The sequence below is a fragment of the Venturia canescens genome, chromosome 5 (genome assembly GCF_019457755.1).
Source record: "Venturia canescens isolate UGA chromosome 5, ASM1945775v1, whole genome shotgun sequence".
Taxonomy (NCBI): Eukaryota; Metazoa; Arthropoda; class Insecta; order Hymenoptera; family Ichneumonidae; genus Venturia; species Venturia canescens.
Window position 1 is genome coordinate 12,288,188 of NC_057425.1, and position 9,754 is coordinate 12,297,941.

Genomic DNA, 9,754 nt, shown 5'->3' on the forward strand with positions numbered 1-9,754 from the left:
CTCTGCCCTCCAAGAAGGATGAATCTTCGGGGGAAGAACAGCAGGCTGGAGGGAGAGGCGAATCGTCAAAGATCGTACAAAATCCATGTACGAGACCATTGGCAACATTGAGTAGAACGATTCTCGGACACGCGCACGTTATACGAAACGACAGAGGGACAGGAGAATGGTGGAGCTGGCAAGGGTTTAACGGATCGTCGAGACTGCTCGTGGCGTCAGCCAATTGATAACGTCGACGACGCTCACTTCTTGTCCTCCATTCATGCGAATCTTTTCTTCGATCTCGTATCGCGCTGTATACATATATGTTTTGTTTTGTTTTGTTTTTTTTTTGTTTTTTTTTTTTTTAATTTTATTCACGCTCTCGTACACACTGGAAAGAAGGATCGAAGGCATAATTGTTTTGACGATTTCTTTCATATTTCACTCTCATTATATACCCGAGCAACGAGCGTTCGCGCGTTTCGTTATCAGTTATCATTGGAACGACCTGGCGGCCTTTCTGCGAAACACAGCGCACACAACGAAGCAGGTAACGTTTTAAACCTCGTTTAGAACTGAAGAGGCTCTCGGACATCTCGGAATTTGGACGAAATCATCTCATTTAGGTTTGCAATTGTTCTTCGAATTTCATCGTACTTGGCACAAGTTTTATCGCGAGACCCCTCGATATTATGCACATGAATGAATGCAGTTTTTGTATGCAGAAGGACGTTCGAGATTCGATCTTTATAAGAAAGGCCGGAAGAAGTCATTAAGGAAGTTGAGGCATTAGAATGAAAATGATGTCACCGCTTTTAAACCGATTGCATCTTATAAAGTGAAGTGTAAAAAAAAATCAGTTAAATTTTCAGACAATTTAGGAGCGTCGTTGCTGAGAAAAATCAATAACAATTTGGGCCAAATAACGTGTAATCTTATGGAAGTCAAGACACATTCAGTGATATCTCTGTTAAAAATGATGCTAAAAATATGAAATTTTTTGGGCAACATGAGCGAGGCTTGCCGAATAATGTCAATTTTTCGAAAACACTGTTCGTGTTTTCGACTGAGCTTTCACCAGTTTTTCGTCTTTTTTTCCCCAACTTTTCTTTAGAGTGTATGCAACATTGCCAAACTGTAAACTGGCCTAACTTTTGAAAGGTACAGGTCATCACTTTTGGGTAAAAAAATGACTGTACAGCCTCAACTTCCTTAATTTTTGTAAAAAAAAAAAAACAAAATTTATCACAATTTATTGCAAAGTATAGATCTTCCGTTGACTCAACTCTTTGCTCCATCTCTTTTTCGTTAACTCCTGTACTATCGTTCTATACTCGGAAGTCTCCATCTTCTTTTCCTTCTCTCCTTTCATCTTCTCAGCGTAAGCAAGCAACGAACTTCTCGTCTTTCCTCGCTTCGGACGTATTCAACTTTCGGTACAACATAACTCGAGAAACTCATGTACCCCCGGCATGAGTCATCGTTCTTGCGCGATATTATTGCGGGAGCTGGGAGAACGAAAAATTATTGGGTTGGAGAGAGAGCGCGGGCGAGAAGAAAATACGATCGCAGACGAACCAGCCATATCTATCACGACTTTTAGCGCGCATATGAAGAGACATTTTTTTTTTATTTTTTAATTTTTTTTTTGCATTCCCATGCAGTCTTCTGTCCTTCCTGTCTGTGGCTACGAAATACACCAGTCCTTTGATTTTTTCGCCCAGTTTGTTCCATCCCGATGAATTATAAGACACATTTTTCAAATTATTCTCTCTCCGATCGAGCGACGAGCATAAGAAATAATATGTAAAGGCATAATTAAATTCAAAGGATCACGAAAAAATCGGATGATTAATTTGCTTGGATTCCGTTTTTAATGTTAAATATAGTATTTGAATTTCTCGTAACTGCGCTCTCTACCATCATGCAGAGGCAGATGAAGAATGAGGAGATGAGAAAGAAACACGAGAAAAATAATAGACGTACGTGTGTACTCGAGGGTTCCGCGTTTCTCTGAGGAGGAACGAGTTTGCGAAATCGGCTAGGATCTCATCTTGGTACGAGCCAAGAGCCTGTGGGCTTCTTTGCTTTTGACGTACAATTTTTCGTCTTTGCTCGAACCGAGTTCTCCAACACCTGTTTATTTAATGTTGATCAACAACGAGCTGTTATCCTTGCGGTCGGAGGATGAAATTATTTGAGAGTTTGGTTGAACAACAACGACGAGGCGGCAACTCTCTCGTTCGAACTCCTGCAAAATAAAACTTTTGTTGCATCGCGAGCCTTTCATACACTGAGGAAAAAATGATGTTGATTCAATAAAATTGATGTTATTGAAGAAAAAATGATTGATTCAAATTTAATGTTTTTGACCGAAATGAATGAAATATTGCTTCAAAGAAAATAATGTGATTGTTGTCAATAGCACGATGATATTGAAATTTTTTATTGACTCAACCAGACATTTTGTTCATTGAATAATATATGTAGATGAATTAATAAAATATTTAGTTGTTTCAAAAAGTATATGATTTTGAATTCGAACATATGATGTAAAAAAATATGTTATTGAAAACACATGCATGATTCAGCCAAGTAAATAGCTCTAATCAGGTTTGAAATACATTGTTTCTTGGATCCAATAAATACTTTCAGTGCATTGATTCATTATTTAATTCATTTGATAAACTAAGTAATCAATTTTTCGATACCATTATTCATTTGCTAATCAAAATGATTACTCTCAAGATTTTTGAAACTCTTCATAATTATTATCACGAAAAAGTGAAAGAAGTCGGAGAAAATTTTCTATAATTACTCCCATTGACGGACTCTATATTCGTAAATTGAAGACTGAAGCTTCGACGAAAGTGGCAGCGGATGTACGCTGCTCGTAGAATTGAAAGATTGCGGTACTCGAGACACGTAACTTTCGCGAATTAAATCGAGAGCAATCTCTGCTAAATCTTGCTTTAACATTCTACTCTTGCGGTATGTGAGCAATTCCATGACTTTTCTTCATTCCTAATAAAAAACGGCCTAATCTCATTTTACTTTCACCCGCGACTAACCTTCTGCTCTAAACGCGTATGCACTAGGATGATTAAAAAAATATATATTTTTTTCCTCAAAGTCGCAAGTGATAATTCATAATGAAAAAGTAATTCTCTCAAAATTTGGGCCATCTAAAAAAATGTTTGGAGGTGGCGCCAACGACGTTAAACATTTTTTTTCTTCCGTGGTGAAAAATCACGATAAAAACGGACTGATTGTTCGATGATAAACATAAATTTGAATCGTCTGACAAATTTTGAAACTTACTGAAATGAAGAATTGCCTGAAAAACAGTTGCATATCTTCACAGAAATTCGAGCATCTATTTTATTTCATATATACTCCAGAATCTATTTTATTAATATTCGAAATATTTTCAAAAGACTAAATTAACTCGTTCGTTCCCCACAATTTATCTTTGAATGAAGAAAATAAAACAACATTATTGAATAGAGGATAAAAAAAAAAAAAAAAAAAACATCTTTCTTTCACTTTTCATCTCGATACAATCGTAATAAGAATAGAAAACTTGAAATTTTAATGTTACAGGACTGGAAGCCCTCGAGAAAGCGTTATACTGTTGGGAAGATGCATTAACGGCGTTCAGCTCAACAATTATAAATAACGACGTGCTTGCTCTTCCATCGAAAGCCGATGCTGCATTCACTCACGACGTTCAGGAGCTTCTTGACTTAGGTTATCAAATACAAAGCACAGCAGAATTACTGTTTATTGATCAGGTGACCAATTAAAATTCAGTTAACTCGTTAATACTCCATTAACAATGATTAACGTCGACGATTGATTGCAATCGTCGAGGTCTATTAGATCATTGCTCTGATCTCAGATTTAATCGACCTTTATCACTCGAACAGCATTCGGTACTATTTTGCAACGAGAGTGACGGAAGTGGGCCCAGTCGGAAAGCGTCCACGGTCGGATCCCGATTCACAAGGGACAAAGGCGATGCTGCATCTTCCCCTGAATCTTTCGAATCTGCAAAAGATGGGGTCAGTTCTTATCATGTATTATGTAGTCAACACAAAATTCCTTCCAGACGAAAATTGCACTTTTTTGTTTGTTTGCTTGTTTTTTTTTTTTTTTTTTTTTTTTTTTTAAGTGATAGTAATAGTGAAAAGCACAACTAAAGTTGGATAAAAATTTATATAAGATTTGAATATATATTTTTTTTCCGTATTAAAAAATGATACGGAATTCTTGACAAATTTGAAGGAAAAAGAAATACTTTTGGATGAGTGATAAAAAATTTGAATATTTTCTGCAGGTAGCGGATCTGAGAGAGTTTGAAGAATTCGCCGAGTTATTTCCGCAATTCGAGAAGCAAAAGTTGTATCACTCCGCGATGAAGGAATACGAGGACAGAGGAATTCCGTGTAGACGTTTACACACGGATCTCGTAAAATGCGGTTCCGACGTGGAATACGTGGCAAAAGTACAATGTTTGCGTCAAGCTTACACGAAACTCTTCACTATACCAGCTGCTGCAACGTGGATCGCCGATATGGGTCGTCAAGTTATAAGTGATCTTATCGTCTTCGCCGATCGAGTACGTTTTGCATTATAGTCTTTTCATACCAATTATCTTATACATTCAAAATCCACGTTAATACAATTTCATCTATGTATTTTTCAATGTCTCAGTCATTTTTCGAACGAAATAAAAATTCGATAAAAAATTTGTAAAATAGTCGATTTTTCATCAAACAAAAACAATGAAGTATAATATTCGAAACTATTGATTATACGATTTCATCGATAGACAGATTCTTTGGGCAGTGATTTTTCCTTTTATAAATATACACAATAAAATTGGGGCACCATTTTTTATTGCTATTTTAATCCACGTTTTTTTTTTTTTTTAAGGACCCCAAAGAATATTTGACGCACTACGAACGAATGTTGGAGTTTCTTGCGAATCCGAGCAATCATGGTATCATGCACGAGGAATTGACGGCACGAGGTGTTCAATGCATAAATTTTTACGATGTACTCATAGATTTTATACTTTTGGATGCGTTCGACGAAGTTCAAAAGCCACCTTCTTCCATCAAAGCCATATTGCAAAACCGATGGATTTCTGCGAGTTTTCGAGAAACGGTATATTTCCTAGTTTCATCATTTTCTCTCAAATGGAATTAGATTGTGAAAAAAGATTTATTCAAGTATTCAAAAAAGCTCTTTTTTTTCAACGATCGCTTATGAAGTTTTTAGTTTTATCGTGATTTGCCGAATCTATCAATTTTCTTGTTTCATTAGATTTCAATTGACAAGTGATCACACAGTGCTCCTTGAGCGTACATCGTCCTCTTCGTTATCGAATCACGAAGGACCTGGTGTACATGGGGCACTCCAGGCCAAATCGATTACTTTTGTACGGCGACCCCTTTCAATTTGGCGAAAACTTTCTCATCTTTTTCTACTGTAATAAAGACATTTTTCAAATTTTTTTCCCTACCCAAAAATAGATGAATTTTTCAAAAAAATGGCGTTACTTTTGTTCAAAGTAACATAACGCTTTTGAAAATTGACTTATTGGAACGTTTTTTTTTTTCCAAATTTTGTCTTTGAATGTACTTTTCAGAAAAAAAATATCAAAAGGTCATATAAATCAATCTTCAAGGTTAAAAAACGTTGGAGAGGAAAGAAAAACGTTGAAAAGAAACTTTGACATTTTCCACAAGTTCTGTGAAATTTCCATTGTGGGATCTTTTCGCTTTCTATTCTTTTTTTCTCATTATAAAAAAAATTTATTTCAGTTCAGCTTATTTCTAATTACACCACTTTTAAAGTTTTCTAGAATGTACCGAGAACCTTAAAAGTTGAAAAACAATGACAATTATAATAAAATTAAACAATCGATAATTATTCGAAAAATTTCAATTTTTTTCGAAAAAATCAGAAAAAATTAAAAACAGCCGTGAATATTTTTTGATGATTTTTTTGATACCCATTTTTGGCCTGGAATGCTCCATACTTATAAAAATAAGCCTTGTTGTACAGAAGAAATGTTTAGTGCCGAAAGAGAATGTAAAAATTTCGTCGAGGAAAAAATATTATGTATGTCGATTTAATTTTATGAAACTTTTGTTGAAGGCTATTGGAACAGCAGTGTGGTCGGTTCTGATGGGAAAGCGCCAGATGCTGAAGTACGACAAGGGCTTCTTGGCGCATTTCTACTCGATATCGGAACAGATATCACCGGTGCTCGTATGGGGTTTTCTAGGGCCGGAGGGTAGTCTCAATTCGACTTGTAACTATTTTCGTGAGCAGGTTATCGAGTTTCTCGTCGACATATTCAATTTCTTCAAAGTGAGGTACACTAACGTTGATCATTTGGCGGAAGATATACTTCACGAAATGCGTATAAGAGTGGCGAATATTAATCAGCGGTTGGCACTCGAGGATGGTTAAAAATCATAAATCAAGATATTAACGAAATACGAAAATTAGTAGCTTAAATAATTTATTCAGAAGACGAATAACTATCGAAAATCCGTTCAACTAACAATTCATACGAATTTCCTTCTACCCGATAAAGAGACTTGTTGTTCTATTCCAATTGAGGAACACGCAGTTTGTATCACATTATTTCTAGTCTAACCCTTCAATTTTTCTCGTCGAATGTCAAAATCGAAGAAGACGAGCCTCTTTTTAGGTACCCTCCTTGAAAGGGCTTTCAGGGATAAGATTTTATAAAATTCGTAAAAGTCTATATATATACAATGATATATGAACTATGTATGCACAACATAGAATCGTGTGTATAAAAAAAAATAGATTTAATCTCAGGAATATGCCCGATGAATTAGATAATGTAGCCGAAGCCAATGGTTTTTCGAATTGAAAATAACCTTTAATTACGACGAATGGAACACTACTCGATCGATAAGATCCAAGGGTCATTTTCATATTTAATAATATATATATATATATATATATATATATATATATAATAGTCCCTCATTGTACAGTATGATTTTAATTCACCTCGGATAGGTCGCAAAAAAGAAATGTGATGAAAAAGTTAAGTCTTTTCACTACGTTTTCTTTTTGTATAATAAAAGTTATGAGTCGGATGATTTTTTTTTTTATTTTTTATAAGCACACTGCCACGTAGGAACTCTCAAATCGTATTGACATAAAAATTTAAGAAAATATTAGGAACTTTAAGTGAAATTTAATATTCGGCTATACAATTCCGTTCCAACATTTTCGTCGAGTTATTATATTACTTTTTATGGCGTTAAGTAAGAAATATTCACGTATTTGAAGATCTCACGAAACATTCCTTATGATCGTACTCGAGGTAATACTGTGTATTTAACAAAATGTTTTAACGCTAGGATACATGCGCACACACCTTACCCACTACTCTAAATTTGACTGTTTACCTAAAAATATAATTCTACTCTTCTGTTTTCGTGTTTCGTTGCTCTTTAAAATTCAAATATTTAGAGTTAAATTTTTGTTTATAGCCGTCCACTATCGGTCATCACTGCATTTATCTATGAAAGAAAAAAAACAAATACTGACTGTGGCATGTTCCACCTTGCCTAAATAAAGATGGAAAAAAAATGCAAATGTTTTTATCTGTCAGTGCTGAGCCAAGAGATGTTTGTATGATTTTTGAAAATATATACTTTTTTCTACCCCCTCATCCTATTTCGTTATTTTTTTTTTCATCCACTATATTCAACATTTTTAATTTTGCATTGTTCTGAAAAAATGAATTTTCAAATTTCTATATAATGAGTATATGTAGAAAAAATTGGAGTCATTATTATTTTAAAATGAAAACAATTGGAATACAATATTTAAAAGCTAAATAATGGCTACTAACTGAATAAAATAAAAATAGAAAGTTTAGTGATAAAGTATTGCTCTACGCCTATGCACAAAACCTTCTTCATACATTTCGTTCGTTTTACAGTTATCGAATACTTTTTCATTTACTATATTTTTCATTAAAATCAATTAGATCTTTATACATATGTTTATGAAGTTGACTGACAAGACATTGACTCAAGGTTCATAGAAAAACTGTTGTCAAAATGCATCAGCAGCATCAATCAGCGCATCCATCATCTCATCCTCAGATTCACTGTCATCGGTAGAGTGTTCGGCAGGGGGAATGTTGACAATATTGTTCTGACGCTTATATTCATTAATATCATCCCAATCTGTAAATTTGAAATTTTCTACTCAATTCATTGAACCCTCAATGAGATGTCAATCCCCCCCGACCTACTGAATTCTTATTAATGTGAAATATGAAGCTCCGAATCAGGAAAGAATTTTTGGTAAGAAAATCCCAGAAATATATTTTTTTAAGCGCATTGAGAAATTGTTTCAAATGCATTTTTTCTTCAATCGAGATTTACAAAACCTAAATTTTTCCTTACTGGTTATGGAAAGTACGAGGTTTATGAGAAAATGATCCATCTATTTCTACAAACCTCTTTTTACAAAGTATTTTGGTATAATCGTTTCGTCATGTAATTTTTCAAGGTCTGCTGAAATGTGTGGATTACTTTCTTTCTCTAGACACAATCTCATCCACCTAATCCCTGAAAAAACAAAACGAGATTTTTAAATGTTTGAGAATAATTTTAAAGACCTTGTAATTTTTCTACTTACATTTATGGGCTTTCGGTAAATTCACTTTGATCTCTGTTCCTGTATTACGGTGAGAACATTTTTCTGGTATGATAGCGCCGAAAAGATATAAACAGAGATAGTAGGGTCGGCCGTTTACAGTTGTGCTGGTAAGCGAAACGAGAAAGGATAAAATTGTATGCATGCAAAAATGTTAAAAAACATGGAAATTCACATTTTACAGTCCGCTTCTCCAACTTTCTTCGCATACATGTAATTTTTTTTTCTTCCCTCCCAAATATATCCATAATTTTTTATGAGTATTTCAACAAAATTTGAATGGGGATTCTTTTTTAAATTTCCGAATTGCGATTATGCTTTTTCGAGTTTATTCATTTACCTAAATCTAAGGTGATCTTCATCAACTAGAAGAAAATAATCGTCGACGTCCACCAGCATTATTCGTAATGTCACACTTACGTCGGTTTGATACCATATAACTTTTGGGGTTGGAAAGCTTGGAATTAAGGCTGGAATATTCATAACTACGAGGTTTGAAAAAGCGAAATATGTATGTAAGCTATTTATTTTTTAACAAAAGTAATTTCGGATTAACTTCGTCGTAGCAAATACGAAGGAACGCGAGGAAAAAAAAAATTTGAAATCGAACTTGACACAAAGAACAAAAACACCTGTTTGTTGTTATTATGATATTATTTCCCCAGGGCTGCCAGAGCGCCGCCGCTCGTAACGCTTGTGTTGTTTACTTGCTTATCCTCTTTTGACCCTTTTGACAGATGTTTATAAATATATAGCCTCCGTCTCAAAAGATTTTGATTGAAATTCTTTACGCTTTTACAATAGCAACGAATTCATGTACGTTTCAATTCGTTGATAATAGTTCGTAAATAGGGACATTTCTTTCGATGCTAATAATCATTTTCCTTAACCCATCCTCATTACAGCTATTCGGTGGACCATTCATATTCATAAAAAATATAAATTATCACCTTAGCGAGGATTCCAGATCTTCCATATTACACACACAGCGACTGATTCCGTTTGTGTGGTCGCATCGCGGTTGACGTAGTTATCGCGGTGG

At 34.6% G+C, this 9,754-nt stretch overlaps 2 protein-coding genes across 4 annotated transcripts in view; one reads left to right on the plus strand and one right to left on the minus strand.

Annotated features, from left to right (window-relative positions):
* The window catches only part of Miga (mitoguardin), a 44,264-nt gene extending 36,626 nt beyond the window's left edge, over positions 1 to 7,638 (plus strand). For all 3 annotated transcript variants that reach the window (XM_043419534.1, XM_043419536.1, XM_043419535.1), the window contains exons 4-8: positions 3,586 to 3,776; positions 3,912 to 4,046; positions 4,322 to 4,603; positions 4,921 to 5,154; positions 6,151 to 7,638. In XM_043419534.1, coding sequence (XP_043275469.1) covers positions 3,586 to 3,776; positions 3,912 to 4,046; positions 4,322 to 4,603; positions 4,921 to 5,154; positions 6,151 to 6,468 — 1,160 coding nt within the window. In that variant the 3' untranslated portion in view covers positions 6,469 to 7,638. The remainder of the gene's footprint in view (positions 1 to 3,585; positions 3,777 to 3,911; positions 4,047 to 4,321; positions 4,604 to 4,920; positions 5,155 to 6,150) is intronic.
* A 357-nt stretch (positions 7,639 to 7,995) lies between these two features.
* Positions 7,996 to 9,581, minus strand: LOC122411024 (uncharacterized). Its single transcript, XM_043419544.1, has 4 exons — positions 9,053 to 9,581; positions 8,695 to 8,819; positions 8,514 to 8,624; positions 7,996 to 8,237 (listed from the first exon to the last, which is right to left on the minus strand). Exons 1-4 carry the CDS (start codon positions 9,193 to 9,195, stop codon positions 8,104 to 8,106), a joined length of 513 nt encoding a protein of 170 aa, XP_043275479.1. The 5' UTR covers positions 9,196 to 9,581; the 3' UTR covers positions 7,996 to 8,103.
* Between the last annotated feature and the right edge of the window lie 173 nt (positions 9,582 to 9,754).